The sequence below is a fragment of the Apteryx mantelli genome, chromosome 22 (assembly GCF_036417845.1).
Source record: "Apteryx mantelli isolate bAptMan1 chromosome 22, bAptMan1.hap1, whole genome shotgun sequence".
NCBI classification, from domain to species: domain Eukaryota; kingdom Metazoa; phylum Chordata; class Aves; order Apterygiformes; family Apterygidae; genus Apteryx; species Apteryx mantelli.
The window spans coordinates 10,239,735-10,258,075 of record NC_089999.1 but is presented as its reverse complement, the minus strand read 5'-3'; the positions used below and the strand labels follow the sequence as shown (position 1 = coordinate 10,258,075).

The 18,341-nt window shown below is 38.6% G+C and overlaps 1 protein-coding gene across 1 annotated transcript in view; it reads right to left on the bottom strand.

The window, feature by feature from the left end:
• SPECC1 (sperm antigen with calponin homology and coiled-coil domains 1) overlaps positions 1-11,483 on the bottom strand; it is an 84,507-nt gene extending 73,024 nt beyond the window's left edge. The window contains exons 1-2 of the mRNA XM_013953885.2: positions 11,452-11,483; positions 56-232 (exon numbers count right to left, since the gene is read on the bottom strand). Coding sequence (XP_013809339.2) covers positions 56-202 — 147 coding nt within the window. The 5' untranslated portion in view covers positions 203-232; positions 11,452-11,483. The remainder of the gene's footprint in view (positions 1-55; positions 233-11,451) is intronic.
• Positions 11,484-18,341: the final 6,858 nt, after the last annotated feature.

The window sequence follows — 18,341 nt, the reverse complement described above, 5'->3', positions numbered from 1 at the left end:
AAGCTTTAACTTGGAACCAGGCTGCACTGCTTGCACAGGTGTCACTGGTTAGTACCTTGCTGAGCCGAGATTCAAAGGCAAGTGAAGTTGAGGACTTGGAGGTCTTCATTCCTGTTGAGGTGGTGGAAAGCGATTTTGCTCGGTCAACCCCATGACTCCCTTGCTTTGCCATTGCACTCCAAGGCCTGGCAGTGCTCTTCATTTTCTTTCCAAATAATTAAATCTGCAATTACTTTAAAAAAAAAAAAAAAAAAAAAGATATATATGAAAAAATAGACTTCATAGCAGCTGAACACTAAACAGAGAAGCAGAGATACCTGGCATCAGTTTAAAGGGCTAAAAAGGACATGCTAAACTTTCTTTCCACTCTCATACATGTCAAAACTCAGCCTAGAGAATCCCACAAAGTGGGCTGTAGCCACTTAGATTTTTAACACTGACTGGTAACATGAAACAATGCAGAGGGAACAGTGATTTTTGTCGGGATGTTCAATCAACTCTAAGTCTGATATTAAAAAAAGAGAGAAGGGATGGACTTGCAATCTGTTCCATGTTATGCAAATAAATTGCTCCTCTCAGACTGAAAAGAGGTATAAATTAAAGCATCATCTTCCTTATTCTTAGTATAAGATCTTCAGACTCACAAAACGGGTCTTGCCCTTTTGGTTCAACAACATGGTACTAAGAGACAAAATGATGACTTTTTGCAATGGACAAAGGACTCCCTCAATATATTCTCTGTTTCATATAAATACGGTGTAACAACACATGCTTGGGTTCCCCACCAAAAACACATGTCCTCATTAAAGATACTTACAAGTCAAATTCCAAGTCACCAAATGCTTTAAACATCAGTAAATTTTAAATTCAGAATCTAGATTTCTTTCCAGTTTTGCTTTTTTTTCTGCAAAGGAAAACGCTTAGGCAGAAGAAGTTTTTCACCCATACTTAGAAGCTGTGGACTGCACTGCCTGAAGACACAGAAGCGTGGTCATGACAGGTTCAGGTCAGGTCAGCAACAAACAGAAATCATCAATAGTTTAGAACTGTCCCTTACCTCTTCTTATACTAAATTAGTTTGTTTATGCACTGCTAACAGACAGGTATCTATAGCATAAAAATTCGAGATTTTAACAACCTTAGGAAGAACAAGGACTGTGTAAGTCAGAGACCTCTTATCAGCCACAGGCAGAACACCCACGAATGCTGGAGCACAATGAAAGAATCACTGAGAACATTTAAGTGCAAAAATCCACACCAATTCAAGATATCGTCGGCAAAAAAAGAAAACTCTCTTACTGTCAGATCCAGCATCTTCAACTGAAACAGCATTCACTTTAAAAGAAGTCATATGAGAAGCAAGTTGCCTCGTTGTACGGAAAACGTTATATCTTTATCAAATTCTTCTAGAGAAGTAGCAGCTGATGTTGCTACAGTGATAAAAAGATGTTTCACAATACCAAGATTTACAAAACATGGCAAAAAATATCGACTTCCTTGGAAAGAAAAAAAAGTAGATCCAGTATTCCTCAGAGATAAGCTTATGCAACAGATAAATCCTGCCAGGAATCAGTAAGTAGAAGTGAGTTTCTTTTTTTGGATTTAGCTGAATAAATTCAATCTGCCAGCAAGAACAACTAATCCGTTTCCCTTAGTAGGTAGACTGCTGCTAGATAAATAGCTAGTTCAACTCTCTTAGATCTAAATCTATAAAAACTTTCAGCAGCCATGGCCCCATTCAAACCAGGAGCAAATAAGTAATTTGTTTTTTTGTAAGTCCCCCCAGGCATTGCTGGGGTGGGAGTGCAAGGGGGTGGAGATTGCCTGATGTCTCCTCCCCTCCCCCCTTCAGTATGATCAACATTTTTGTTCTGCAGCCTCATTTTCTAAAATAGACACAGGATGTAGCTGCCTATCAGTCTTGTGTAGGCAAAAGCTGATTTGTTTCTTGACTGTTATACAGGTAAGCAAAATGTACAAAGGGATCAACCTAGTTGTCTCAGCTAGGGGAACGCGCTAACAGTAAGTATGTTGTTTTGTCACCTAAGAGTCCAAATAGACCAGTGTGAACTTGGACAGTAACCTTTTGACAGAGAGAAAAAATCAGAATTTCTTCCTGGCTGAATGAGTAGAAAGGCTTAGGTTACATTTTTTTATCTCACAATTTGCTTTACCCATTATTTCACATTCGCAAATAAGAACACTCACTGAACTCATGGGAAACAAATCTGTTTGGGGTCGACTCATATTCAGAACTGACAGCCCCTGCCAGGTGCCGCGCTGGTCCGTGTAAGGAGGGGTTTGCTGCGCAGGGGCACCAGGGCATGTCAGGTGCTCTGCGGCTACTCCATGGAGAACAAAGGTAGCAAGTGACCTTTCCTGTATTCATCCTTGGTGCATTTGCGGGCAGGGCTGTCTACTTTCTCTGCAGCTCTAACCTGTCAGCTCCTAAGAACTACTGACACTTATTTATTTATTTTTACTAAGTATATTCATTAATCCATTAAAATTCTTAACACATACGTATGGAGCCATCAACTGATCTCATTAGAGGAGAAAACAGCACAGTCTTTGTTGGGGGTTATGCTGATCACTTGACTTTTTCTAAAGCATTGACAGATACGTAAGCTATATAACAATAGATAATAATGTTAAGAGTTCCCACAGTTCATGATTTACCTTAACAATCCTTGGTGCTTTATGTATATTTAATAAAGTATTTTTTAAACAGGCATATGGTTCACAGTATTTATATGGATGAACAAGCAACTGCACATGCAAACTATCTCACTGATTAGATCACCAAATTATGCAGATTTTGTTTTTTGCAGATCCAGTGGTTGCACAAGCATTTTTGCCTCATTATTCCCTCTGGATTTCTTCATAACTGTATCTCATACTTTCCTGCTGTGAGCTGCACAGATGCTTCTTTCTTGATATCCGGAAGAATTTAATCTTGAGTCATCCATTGCATTATAGAGTTCCAGTGGAGTGGTAGGTTTGTTAGACTATGATATTAGATGTAAAAGGAGGAGGTGCTAAAACAAACCTCAAAAAAGGCAGCCAGGAGCCTGAAGTAAAGTGACTTTATCAGGTAAGGATAGCTGAATTACGTGCCATGTGGATTTAATAATATTTTACCACATCAGGCAGATGAAACTAAAATTGCTTATTAGTTTTCTATGTATTTATATGGGAATAAGCAACTGTAAAATATGGAGGAAAGGCTTCTCATATAATTGGCTAACCTGAACCAGCACTGTAGGCAACATTTTTAAATCTCTGAAGTGGGAGCCCAATAGTTTCCACAAGCCTTATATGTACTTCAAAGAATAAAGCCAGATCGCACACATCTTAAGCTGCTTTCATTCCTCGGTGACACACATCTGAGTTATTAGAAGTACTGCTTCAGGAGGAGTGCAAAATAAAATTACGTTCAAAAAAGAAAAAATGTCCCGCTCTTTTTGGCTGAGAGCAGCAAATACAGTCACACAGTCAACATCAGTTTTTCTTCTCCTCCAAATTCAATTTATTGTATTACAAGAAAACAAACAAACAAACAAAGCTTCAAGGAAGCTGCAGGCAGTTGGAACAATGGGAAACCCCAGAAGTTAAGTATCATGCAATGGCTCATTATGCACTGAGGGACTTAACTGTCTAGTCAGCAATGAACTGTCCACCAAAGTATTAGCTTAGATACATAAGATAGCTGCTGCCAGTTAGCATTCAGGAAACACGACATTAAGAAAAATTGTTTCTCTGATCCTTGCATAGAAACAGTAGGTGTGGGGGCAGTTTGTAATAGTTTGTATAAAATAAACCATCTTATACAGCCTTTATCCAGTTGGTTCAAGCCCACCATTTAGTATAGGTGAATGATTAAAAACTAAAATAATTTTTTAAGTTTGGAAAGATAAAAGAAGATATTTGTGGAGAAACAAATATGCTGAAAAAAGAAACAGTGTAAGGGACTGAGTGCTACTAATACAAGCCACAGGTAACAGTGGCAGTTTCTGAAGAGACTCAGGTTAAAAGACAGAATACTGTACCCTTCCGTCCCAAATCTTAAACTAGGCAGCAGTTTGTCAGAGCAGTACAATCGCTACAAGGCAGCCTCTGCTTCCTTGATAGCATTTTTCAGGGTGAGGTTGAGAACACTGGCTTGCAGAGACCATCCTTCTGAGCTAGCAGAAATGACTTTGAAACAATTGTCACATTGTCATTGTCACAAACTGTCCTGAATGACAGCTTGGCAATGGGATCACCATTACTGTAATTACAGTAACAGGATATTGTTCCATAGGCTTTTGCACACGATATTCCAAACCCTGCATTTCTGCATCTGTGAAGCTGCCAACAGGTAATGGCTCCCAGTGGCTTTAGAATACACTGATAGAAGTAAGTCTACTATATTTTAAACAGATATCAGCATTTCCTTCCAAAAGGACCCCAGAGAGATTATGACTTGATTTCTAGGCTACCTGTAGAGAAATCTGAAAGAGAAAAAAACAGCAGAAAAAGCAGCTTTCCACAAGAGATGCAGTCAAGTTGGTTTTGCAAATACAATGACAAAATCGCTAGTTTTACACCCATTATGCCACAATATGCTTCAGTTGAAACACGCTTGTGTTCAGTCTCCCTGAAGATGAGTCTATAAGCAATGCCTTCAGCAATATGATTCTGCTTCTCATTTCTTCCTTCACATTTCACAGGGAACTTTCCTTAGGAAGCAAGCAGAATGCCGCTCTCCCAAGATTCAAAGTCTTTCCCTGGCATCAGCGAGAGCAGGTCAATAGTGGGCCACAATTAAATCATTGTAGCATGCTCTGCTTGGAGCTGTACTCTGAAAACATTTAGAAATTGAAGATAAGAAGCAGTCCCATGTTGAAGTAAATGGGAGTTCATGCCAAAAACATGTTTCAGAGCAGCAAAATCAGTTCCACTGAGAGCAAACTTCAGAATGAGACTGCAGGTGGGTTTTTTTAATCTTTTAAACTCAAAACTGTTGGTGTTTGAATATCTCTCTCCTCTGAATTAGGTGCTGCAAATAAGATAATTGGAGAGTTTATAAAAATGGAAAGCTGGTCCAGACAAAGCTTTTTCCTCTCAGTAATCCTCAGAATTCCCTGCAGACATCTGAGTCAGTATCTTTTAAAAATTCAAGCCATGCTATAACTCATCCTTTCTCACTGGCATTTTTAGAGTATTTGGAAAATTCCGATGGGGACTATTTTGGCAGTTGGCATAAGCTGGCACAGTGGGAAGACCACCCATTTTACTTGAAATATTATTGTTTTATTTAAGAACCTAGAAATTTCTTTATTAGACAATCCATTAGCATTTATTAATAAAAATCTTTAGAACCAACCTGGAATTATTATTTTCTAGCTAGTAAAACCGGACTGAGAATTTATCCTAAATCTCACAGGCAGTCATCGGCAGAAATAACTCTAGGTTTCTTGGCTCTCAAGGCTTGGCTATCCATCAAAAGTTTAACATATCAATCTTGTACAACACTTCCACTTCTAGGAAACACATTCTGCTGGGCGTTAAAGGCTATTTTACTCCGAGTGACTAAAAAGAGTAGATAGGTTGATCCTAAGTGATGGCAAGCCATATTAATTCACAGTCAGAAAAACTAGCAGTTACTCTATCAAGTTAATAAAAATCATTAACATACTTGCAGAAATGAAATTACATAGGAAAATTCTTTTTGGGGTGTTGAAGAGAGAATGTATCCATACCCTCTGTACTTCGCATAATTTATGTTTTGGTGTTCATGTCTGTGTAATGCTACTCACTCAACAAGGCAGTCAAATTAAAGCAGAATCATTCAAGTTGCTTTGGGAAAACAAGTGAAGAAAAAATACGAAAACTCATTACTAGGTCTAGAGAGCAACATAGCAGATGGCAGGTTCATTGAGAACTGTGAATGCCCAGCATTTCTGAAAAATGAGGTCAGAAGTACCAGTATTGCAGATAGGACTCTCAAAGGACCGAAGTCTGTGACTTTGGCAGGTTAAAAAAAAAAAAACAACAACAAAAAAAACCCAAACAGTTCCCAGTGCCATTTTCCTGCAATTCAGTTACTTGTGTTACATTGAAGGGTTAGACTATTCCAGAACCCATATTACACATTCACATGAAATCAAAGCATGATTCTCTTCTGGATTTTTGGCATGTAAAATTTGAATCACACTTATATTGTCTTCCTTCTAAACTAATCAAGCTCTGCTATTTTCAGACAAATTATCAACTGGAACAGAGAAATACCTAACAAGTTCAGTAAGCCATAAAGCATTTCCTACTGGAGTGTGGGAAGCTGTATGGCAGCATAGCCATTTGTGCTGAAATAGAATTCTTTTCTGCCTTTCATATCAATTCATTTCAAACAACAATTTTTAGGCTTGACAGATGCTTCCATATGACTCATCTTGATTTCTTAGCTGATATCAGGAATCAAGCCAGGGTCACAAAGCAGGGAAGCTGATAGTCCAATACAGTAATTGCCAATTTGAAGGTAGATAGTAAAGATAAAAACCTACGTAAAAAATCACACCGGGCTAACAATTAAAAAAACCCCAAACTTTCTTTTACTCTTTTACTCATCTTTAGCAGCTTCTTTTAAGCCTCCGTTCCTTTCAACTCGACGTGCAGTATTTCTGTATCTAACACATCCTCTCTTTCCTCTAGTTTCCATTATCTTGTTTTCAGATTGTCTTTGAGTCTCTCTCAATGCAATCGTCCTCCATTACACTTGCTGGATTTTTGCTGGTATAAAGCTTAGCTTTCATTAGGACTGGACAGGAAAAACAAACAAACAAAAAAATCACAAGCCAGACCACTCTCTTCCACCCAATAACAACCCAAAAGAAACCAACAAGATGTGCCTATTTCCCAACACCTCATCCCTAATGTTCTTCCTACTTTTGCTGGCCACAGAAACAGAGAATCAATTTTAAACCTAACCCCAAACACTGAGCAGCTGTTTCCTCTGGTCTACCTCAGCAGACTTGCTTTCCCATCTCATTTGCAGATGAACTTTCATGTTTTGCTGGTAAACTACCAAGAGACAAGACATTACTTGGAAATTTTCATGTCCAGACTGCGTGCTACAGCAGGGCAAATTCTACTGGTTTTATGTGCGCCTTAGGCGATTAAAAGAAAAAAAAAAAACTTCCCAGAGTGCAGAAAAGTGTAGAATAATAATACAGCTAAGCAGTTATAAAAATCAAGGTGCTTTTTGTAAGGTGTTAAAATGTATTTAAATTTTAGATATAAAACAATACTCCGAAATAAAGGCCCACGGTCACATAGTTGGTCAACAGAAGAATACAAAACAAAACACCAGTTTTAGGATTTAACCATCAGCGACTCTGATATAACTTAATGGTCACATCTTCAACATCTTCATTGTGCTAAAATTGCCTAATATAAAACTCTTTTCTAGGATTTCTAAAAACCTCAGAAGAAAGCTTTTATATGAGATCAGATGAGAGTTTTCTTTACAGGGCACATGGTGCTCTTCCTCTACAGTATAAGCAACTGTTGCACAGAGCCAGTTCCTCTCCCTTCCTCTTTGTGGTGTCAGATGGAACCACACAGCCAACGGAAATTCCCTTGCATCTCCCAAAGACAAAGTTACTTTAGCTGTGGTTACAGTGGGAAGATAGGACCTCATGTTCTTGCTTTTGTGTTTAAGAAATAAGTAAGAAAAGCCTTAAGTGCCTTTTCCATAATTCTCTAAAATGGATACTTATTAACTCATAAATAAATATCCTGGATGGTTACAAGGATAAGTAAATTACATCAGAAATGATCTAAGTGAAAAAAGTTCCAACTAGCCATGAATGCCAGGTGCCTGGCCATCAGCTCAGCTTCCTAAACCATCCCAGCACAACTGCCAAACTCCAGATCAGCAACTGCAGGACTCTGTGCAACTCTCCGCATTGATCAAAATAAAATCCTTTCTTCCACTAGCTAGCATTAGGTTCATTGATGATTTTTCCAAGCATGGATAGATGAGACCAGTGCAAGGCCTCCTGCCTACCCGCCCCCACAGAAATTCTCCCTGGAGTTTTGGATTTATGAACGTTTTATTCTCAGTTAGATCCCATTTTCCAGCTGGATGTGAAAAAGGAAGCAGAACTTACAACAAACCCCTCATCTGTGCATATGGACAAAGAATTATTTAGCTGCATTTCTCTTGTCCTTGTTCCACATTATTGGCAATTTATAAGACAAGAAAAAAAAAAAATATAGCTTTGCTACTTCACCAGATAAAGTACCTGGAACAGTCATCCAGCACAGTGACTGATGCTTAAGATCAAGCCAAAGCTGTACTCTGAAATGGCTGGGAACCTTCTCTTCCAGTAATTTAAATTATGCTGTTTGTACATGGATATTCAATCTCCTCCTCCTCTTTGCTCACACTGATTATCTAACCAGTCACCACTACACATCTCAGAAGAGAAACTACGCTACCTCCCCGTGACCCCGATCATATAAACAACATGGGGCTAAGGAAACAATATCAACCCATCTGCAATTTTATGCACACTGGCCCTCCAGAAGAACAGTGGCAACTACTAGCTGGATGGTAATGATACCTGAAAAAGTTAAATGAAGCACAACTGTATGTTGGCTATCAGTAAATAGTCCATCGTGCTTCTCTTAAGTAGATGTAAGCGTTGTCTTAGTAAGGTTGAAAGGACAAAAGACCGATACGATCCTTCACTAACTTGAGGGCAGAGATGTGGACCTGAATGTGGTAATTTTGCATCATGTTCATCACATTACTGATGGATGTACACAAGGAAAAAGAAAAAAAAAAACACATAAAGGTAGGGGTAGGGTGGCGACATGCATTTGGATACAGGCAGGCAGGCATGGGCAACATGTTCTCAGTCTGGGTCAGTGTATATGAAATCATGCAATGGTTGTATGCATGCATAAAGGTTATGCAATTAATTCCCAGTTTTATCAAGTCACATCAAACCTACTGCAGCGATTCCACAGTACAGACTTTGGAGAATGCATTTTTACAAGTTGCAATTCCCTCATAACTTGGGTGTTCGGCAAGCAGACAAAGTGTATCATTTTATACAGTGCTCACATCCACCCTTCGGAGACTTAAGGCAAAGGAAAGATAAAAGAAGGGTAAAACTGATGCATTGATTCTGAACTTCCTAGCTTTTAGAGGTTAAAATCATGCTATAATTGCAAGGATTTAGGTCACTCTGGGCTTTCCCCAATATGCCTCTGCTCTGAGTAAATGGGTTTAATTTATGTGCAGTATATTGCAGGTTGAGAACAAAATGTTTTTAGAACCATTTCAAGGTAGCTAGTGCTCATTAATCCAGTTCTTTGAATTACTGTCCCAGCGAATATAGCACAAAGCAAGTGACACATACAGTTAACACTTCATGTTTTACCAATCCATAGGTAGGAGGAAAAGAAGGTTTCATTTTAGATAGGGCAAGAGCTATGTAATTGCTAAAGAAATGAAAAAATAATTACAAGGGGTTTCCTTGGTAATTATCTATCATTACATCTTTCTGTAGCATAAGAGGTAGATACATCTATAAAAAAAAGAAGGAATGATCATGTTTTTTTGAATGGCAGAGAGAGATGAACAGCATGTGGCTACATGCTAATCATGTGCACAGGCAAGTCGGTTCCCTGTCCTCTCAAAGCCAGGAAGGATGATATTGTAGTCAATGCACTGGCTTGGGATTCCACCTGATTCAACCCTCAGTTCCATCACAGATTTCTTGTACTACCTCGGACAAGTCATAATCTTTCTATGCTTTAATTTTTCATTTGTAAAAATGGGATCATAATGATTCACCAAACAGCAGACTTACAAAGATAAAAACATGAATAAACATCATTCATGTGCCTTGGAAAGGAATCCCATAGAAAAGCAAAGTAAAAATGAGATAAATCAACATCTCTCACACAACACACAAGTGAGCAGCCCCACAGATTGCTACATGCTGGGATGTTTCCCTGACTCCCATTTTCCATCCATCACAATGCAGAGAAATAACTGAGATCTGAAAGCTATTCCTTAAGGAGATATTTATCCTTCATTAAAGTGCCATGTAGACCATTTAATAAAGTCAATAAACTGGGAACTTTTGAACTTCTATACGAGTGGCAAGCAGTATGAACTTCTAACAGAAGGATTTCTTTGGAAAGAAGATGCCATTAGTAAATTGTAAAACTGTGAGAAAAAACAGAAAGCTTCTGCATTTTAAAAATATTCACATTGCACAGGAAGAGAACAGATTAAACAACGATATCAATGGTTTATGACCAGGTCTTATGGGACCACTAAGGGGCTGAAAGATCCTCCTTGGTGTGCTGCGTAATGAAATTGTTTGAGAACGGAGCTAGAAAGGGAAGAGGTAGTGCTTGTGTGCATGTGTTAGTATGAGGTATCCCTATTGTAGTTATCAGTAGATTTGTGTGAACAAAGGACAGTATGTTTCAACAAATCAAATATGCTCTCTCCAACTGAGGTTACAATGGCAGAGAACAGTTTATAGTTTAGAAAGGGTTGAAGAGAAACACTCAACACAGTCCCTTTTGGAAGAGGACATGAGAGGGAAAGAATAAGTAGGGGACACATGGAGGAACTTAGACTGTATACAAGAGAAGAGGATAGAGAATCCCTGTTTTCAAACCAGTTCTACGAGTAATCCTTTACTGCTAAATACAAAGCCTTAGTTAACGTCTGCACAACTTTACGTAGCATGTTAGTGCTTTGCAAATACCGACTATAATTATTACTATTGTTATTATGATCAAGCTTCAGTCCAGAGTACATCTTTTAGGCCAATTGTTAAACCGTTACAGTTAAAGAGTCCTGCTGAGAATCTGAACAGCTCTTTGCTATGATGGTGTAAGAGGCTACCAGTCTGGCATGTCCCCGATGCTTTCACCGATTGCCCACAGAGGAACAAGCAAATTGGTTTGGCAGCTAAACAGCTTGGTCCTTTCTGCCCTTTCTTCACTGGACCATGTGAGCATGCAGTAGCAGAGGAAAGCCTACTTGTGCTTCTGTTTGGTTTAACTGTTGAAACACAATCCTAAATTCCCAGAGAAGAAAGCAGAAACAGGCGCAGAGACAGCTTCAACCCCTCTGTCACTAAACTCCATGTAGCCGAAGAGAAGAGAATACAGTAGCTCTCACAGGCTCACATGTTTTTTCTGTTGTAATGGTTTTAAATCATCCCCAGGCCATTTTCTGCCAATGCAGTATTGTTTACGATGTACATTTTTTGCGTTTCCCACAATTTAGTTTTAATTAGAATGAGATACTGCAAACAAATGTTGTTGAGCAAGGCAGGTCTGTTTACTCTAAGAACACATTGCTAATCCCAGAACACTGCTAGAAATAATGCAGTTCCCACCTTAAAAAATAAAAGGGATTAAAATACTTACAGTAAAAGCTTGTCCTCTTTTCTGCATTAAAAAGAAAACTGTCTCCCACTAGCTTCTGACGGCATGTGCAAGCCAGACTGAAAATTCAGGGCTTGAATGCTTCCCTGAGAGGAAAACCACATTGCAACGAGACACAGAGCTGCTTGAGAAATGATTCACATACGGAAGCAAGCTGGCTTCACCAGCGCTTTGGCATTCAGCACACACACGCACACACATATGCACACTCGCTTACTCAGGGGAAAGAGAAATATTATATTTTCATCAAAGCAAGAAGGATTTATGCAAGCAAACCATTTGTACCCCACCTCTGAAATACAGAGATGCTTCCATCCATAAAGCAGCAGAGGAGTTTCTTTCAGTATCCCGTCATCTCCAAGACCAGAACTGGACATTGGGCAGAGAGCATAAGCTCCAGACCAGTCTGTGTAATCAAGTAAAACATGCAGTACACACACTGTAGGGAGGGCAAGGTGGTCATAAAAAGAAGACTTTTTTTTTCAGAGGAAGTCACAGAAGCAGCTCCCAGAAGCTTTTATAATCTATACTAATAATCTCTCTCCCAGAGTGCCAGTGATCTCAGCCAGGATACCTTACAACATTTCCTTTGCATCCATCATTGCTTCAAAAAAGTGAAAAGTGTGCGTGTGTGGAGCAGGGGAAGTTACATTAAAACAGAGGCTTTTACTCATTTATAAGGCAGAGTATAAAATGCATCCACAGACTGATATATAGTCAAGGGCTGAGAGAATACTGCTCCTTGAATCGACAGGAAGTAGCTCAGTAACTCAGGACTGAGTGACTTGTCTTGAGCTGCACAAGCAGAAGTGTCAATCTGTCCTTTATTTAGAAGAGAACAAATAAGGGACAAGAGGGTGAAAATTGTTAAAGTCAGTCCCTCTTTCTTAAGCTTCCTGAAGAAAATTTAATCTGTGAAAAGGGAAGGAAAGGGTCAGAGGTTCTAACAGAGATAAATCAGGCACAGATAGGATAAAGTTGGAGGAAACAGAGGGGATACAAATAGAAATTAAATTCAAATCTAATTTTGAAACACTGAAATCTAAAGGGTTCAGAATTGGGATTGTTGTTTGACTCTAAATAAACAGGGTGCTGTTCACTCTCTGGTGTAGATCTCTAACCTAAAATATTCAGATTGAAACTATAGATCAGGAAGTGTCTTCTGAACTGCACAGAGGGATCCTCTTCCAGCAGTATGAACACAGCATATAAGCAATGTTGATGTTACAACGGCAGTCTCATAATAATAGAGATAGGGAAGATTTATGATATGACCCTAAAAACAGTTGCTGCATTTGAATAATTCAACCTTACTGCACCCTTTAGCAACCCTTCATTCTAGGTGCCAAAGGGGCCTAAAGGAAGCTAACATTATGCCAAGAGTAAATTTACTTTCAGTTCACTGTTGGCACAACATCTATTATTGTAGAGCATCTAAGTCTCAAGACACGGACTCCGAGTCCAAACTGAGTCCCTTCTGAAGAGTCTGGATTTTGGATCCAACTTTCTTGTGATATTCCTCAGAAGTGGGAACACTTACTTTCAGGTCTTAAAACACCAGAACAAGAAAAAGTTCTGCCATTACTTACTCAGCAAGTGATAATGTTCAGGTCAAGTATACATTATTAGCTGTAAAATCCCTAAACACTCAGTCATATCAAGTGCTATTCCAAGTTCACAGATATCCACAGTACCATTTTTTTTATCCAGGCTACTTTGCCAGTTACTTAAGTACCCAAGGACTGACTGTGTGATCACAGGTAGTAGAATTTATCCATTCCATATTTTTATATGTCTAATAATTAGAGCTTTTGAGATTATTCACAAATCCAAGATCAGATCAGAAGACAGTACATTCCGTCATTCCTATTAACAAAATACCTGTGGATATTCTGATCTAAACAAACTGTTTCTCCTTCTCAAGGAAGAGACACTGCATTCAGTGATGCATGCATAGACAATGAAGTCACTCAGGTATGCAGTGTAGGGACTGCAAGTCAGTCTCTCTACTTTGATAATGGACCATCTTCAAAACTGAAAACAAACAGCTGAAAAATACTGACTCAGAAGCAAAAGATTGCAAGCCCCTGAACTCGTGAATGAGAGCAACATCAGTTGCATACACCCTGCTGAAAAAGTTTCTTGTTTGAAAAAACACACACACTTTTTGGACTGCAGCAGTATGTCTCTTTGCCATTGCTGGTGAGTTCATATGGGCTCAGTGGGAGAGCAGCCTTGTCAGCTCAATAGGTTTTCCTATCCTTCAGCCAAGAGAAATAAAAAATTGAAACAAAGGGAGTGGAGAAGGAAGAAGAGCTACTATATTTCATTCTCAAAGACATTTTTAGCTTTGATAAATATAACTTAACCAAAACCTAAGAACAAAAATGCTTGGGCATGAGGAGACAGTCATAACATGCTTCAGCTTTGGTAGATGGGCTATACAATTTCCCTAAACACAACAAGATCAGTCAGTACATCGTTTTATTTAGAGGCTTTTTGGTAGCACTTATTGTTATAATTATCTGATCTCTTCACTTAAACCAAAGAATTAATCAGCACAAAACCTTCTCAATTGAAAAATTCCCTCTCTATTTAATGAACAAAGAGCCCAGAAACAGACAGCTAAAATAACTTGGCTGAGGTCATAAAGAAAGTCTGTGGCCTGTCCAGGGCCTTAACCATAATTACTTTCACACAGCCAGGATCCAAGAAAAATTCAAATAGTGATATAAAGTTTTGTTTAAAGAGTTTGCCAGATTCATACCTGACCTGTACATTTGGTTGACAGAATCAATACACCTGCACCTCAAAGACTGCACTTGAACTTAAATTTTCTGTATTGCAACCTGCATCGCCTACACACTTTTACAACAGCAAATGTGGATGAGACAACTTTATGGAATATGTGAAGGCAGAATTTGTAGTGGCATAGTTCATTTGAAAAGCAAATGCACTGAAAAAGAGTGTAAAAAAAAAAGACTCATAGAAGGAACACGTAAGATTAAAAATATCTTGTGCATTTACAGATATTTGTGCTATATTTAACTGCTTTTGTGCATGCAACAACCTTAATTACAAAGTGAGAGATTCCATAAACAAGGCTATTATGTCAATAACAATGTCTTTTTAAAGCAAGTCTTTAATTCAGTTATAAGGCTTGGAGCGTTACTGTCTGGAGTTATAAAACCAAAAGTAATTACAAAGGAAAGTCTGCATCAGACAGTGGGTATCAGTGGAGTCAGACCAGGGCTTTGGGACAGTATTTACTCCCTCTCTTTCCTCCTCTTTGCACATAACTGATGTAAACTTCTTTTTATTTTCTCAGTTCCACTACAGATGTCAGGAAGTTCAAGCAGCTAGTAGACATTTGCAGAATGAATCATGGGCACCAGTTTCCATTTTGACAAAAACAACTGCTGTTCAGTTAACAAGATGATGCTGATCAAATGGGTGGATATAAAAAGTGAACTTCTGGAACTGTTGCCAGAAAGACTCCGCCAGTGTGAGAAAGCTATGTGTGCAGACTTGGAGAACTCAGTTTTTTCCTACATTTAGGAGAATATTATGTGGTTTCATGTTCCCATTCATGTACCTGAGGAGCTCAGCCTGTGTCATGGCTACCAGCTTTGATCTGCAACTAGAGAAGATATTTTTTTGTTGGAAGAGACTAGAATCATTACAGTTGGAAAAAAAAACAGATATGTTTTATGGAACAGGGAGTGCTATAGGAGACAAAAAAACCAGCTTCCTTTGTTGCCTATTGCCAAAATCTCAGAACACCAGACAACAACTTTAGAATTTCCAAGGGAACAGCCACTAAGTATGTCAAAAATTAGAATTAGGAAACAGACTGTTTTAAAAGTAAGCGTCTGTAAGAGGCTCCCGCATTTTTTAGTATTTCTCTCATTTCCAAATAGAGCTCAGAAGAGTTAATAGACCACTATTTACCATGCTCCCCCCGCCCCCCCCCCCCAATCCACAGAATGGAGCAAAATGAGGAAGGAAATCTATGTGGTGATGGAAGATTCACATAAACGCTGTAATTCATATATTTAAAATAAAAGTATCTGATTACTTTTGCACACATTTAACCAAGTAAGGTTATTTTTCTCTGCAGTTTTCAAATGTCTCTGTACTTTGCTAGGCATCAGTGGCACAGCAACAAACCAAGGATAGCTTTACTAGAATCATCCTTATTCAAAAGGAGGATAAAACTAAATACGTGGAAAAAAGGCAATTCTCCATGCTTCTGCCTAAAGCGTGGAGGCATATCTACCTTCAGTGGTCTTATTGACTTCCCATAAATAACAGAAACTTTGTACTTCAATGACTAAATTAAAGATTTAGTGGAAGGGGAGTGTCTCCAGTCTTTAATTCCTCACTGCTCATTTTCTGCTGTATAGGTTATAATGCAGCATTCATTAACAGTTCATAGAGAATTACCATATTCAAGTAGCACAGCAAGTTCCTACTACCTATACAGGCAAAATACTGCACAACCCTGCTTGCTCCCTTTCCTTATTGTCCAAGATGGATCATATCCCTAAAAAGCTAGCATTTTATCACCTAACAGAAAAGGAATTAGAACAGGTATCTATTAGAAACAGTAAGAAACTTTCAATAGAAATCATTTCATTAAATTTTTGCTGATCACTGACACTGGAGAGCTGTACAGGAAATTTAGGAACTGAAAGAATGTGTGCGAAACTGCCACAGAATTAAAAAACCCAACGAGACAGTATAAGAATGCCCCACTGCTTTGAACTTTTCTGTGCATTTCAGGGTGATGCAAATAAAAGAACCGAGTTGTCAGCTTTGTTTTAGAGGGACTTATACTTGAATTGCTGACAGTCCTTAAGTGGAAGCAGAACTGCAGGATATACCTCTTATACAGAGTGCATTGCAGGGAGCCCAGCAGCAACAAGAACTAGGACAAATTAACAGAGAAAAATGATGAAGCACAGGGAGTTCAAATCCCTGGAGACAAACAAGCTCTCTAATGTAGATCAGGATTTCAGAGAAAAGCTATCTGTGAGGTTTGATTCTCTATATAGTAATATCTCAGAGTTTGTCTTGTTCTTACTCTCTGCATCTATTTCACATGTTACTTAAACAGAATCAACTAATCATTGCTACAGCTTAGTTGAGATCCTCCCAGTATTGACTATAATGTTACATAATAAATATTAAGAAATATGCAATGACATAATGCAAGGAAATTCCATTCTAAAATCCTGGTTCTGCTTTCAAGAGTTCTTATGAAAATTATATCCTTGGATTTTTTGGTTACTAATCATTACTTCAGATTTGGAGCTGTCAGTCCAAAAGTATTTGGCACACAATAAAAATCTTAAGATATCTAAAATAAATTACAAGCATTTTTTAACTCAGCAGAGAGATCTTCGTATGCGGATCATGCTGCCTACAAGGCAAGTAAGAAAAAATACCTGTGCTTCATCAGCATGAACTGCTCCTCCAGATGGATGGAACTCTTTCTGTCATATAGGTACACAGTACCACTTGCTTCAGCTCTGTCATGTCTGTTGTCCCCACACACAAATCCAGAAAGTGAATGCAAATTGCTCCTGTCCTTCAGGTACATAAATCAGCCTCTCATTTTCTTATAAAGACTAGCTAAAGAATTGGCCTGTTGTACAAATGGAAGCATCACTTACCTTTAATGGCCAAAACCAGCAGGCTCAACAGATGGAGAGGAATAGGTGCATGAATAGGCAGGTGCTCAGCTTTCCAAGTTTTTATAAAAGCAAATGATAATTTAAAATGTTCAGCAGATACTCACATAAGGGGTAATGAAGCAAGATAACATGTTATTGGGCCAAAAGGAAGAAGTATCCTATGGACTTTGTGGGCAGTTTACCAGAAAGAAAAGAAAATCAAATAAAAGCAAAACAAATCCTCTGACGTGATAAAGAGTTAGCATGAGGGAGATTCGTGAACCTGTCATTTAGAAAAGCCTATAGAACCAACTATCATTACAGAGCAAAGGAGGATGGATTGGTCGAGAACACGAACTCGGAAAAGAAAGCAGACACGATGGAAGGAGAGGAGGATCAGGAAATTTAGGGCAGCAGGAAAGTCACTCTAGAAGGTGCCTAACTAACAATGCCAGCCCGGTGCAGAACAACTGAAGGCCTAGAGCAAAAAGTAGTAGTTTGGGAACACAGAGAAAAAGGAGAAAATATACTACCCAGCTCAGGTTTTTCTACTCCCAACTGAATAAGTCTCAAGATCTCCACCTGTTCCCGTGGCAAGTGGAATATTACAATTTTGCATTCTTCATTAGGTACATGAAGACAAAAGTGGGCAAATAAATGTGCAACTGATCTAGTGAACTATGGGGGTAATTCTGACAATGCTTCGGTTGGCTGCAGGGAATTACAACATAGGAGTTCCTAATTTCTTGTCCCATGCATATGTCACTGATTAGGTCAGGCAAACATCAGAAGATGATGACAGAAAGAGGTAAATGAAAAGTTATGTGTATTTAATGGAAGAATTTACCATTTCCAACAAAAGAGGAAACATTTGATTTGCAAATTAAATACAAAATTCAAAAATTTCTGGATGTTAATGGCAGAGAGAAGCCTAGGTCTGGGTCTAAAGAATAATGAATGCAATGGATTTGCATTCAACTTGCACTGGATACACTGGATTACTTCTAAAGATATATCAGTCAAGCCATTACTACCTAAGTATTTGGTTCAAATCTCACACAAAAAGTTACCAATAATCTTTACTTTCTGGTGGTTATCTTGCATTGCATGAATTAGAGCACCTTGGATTTGTTCATACAGTTCCCTTCACAGCTACTAACACTAATTAGTTCACTTGTTGACAGCATCAGTAGA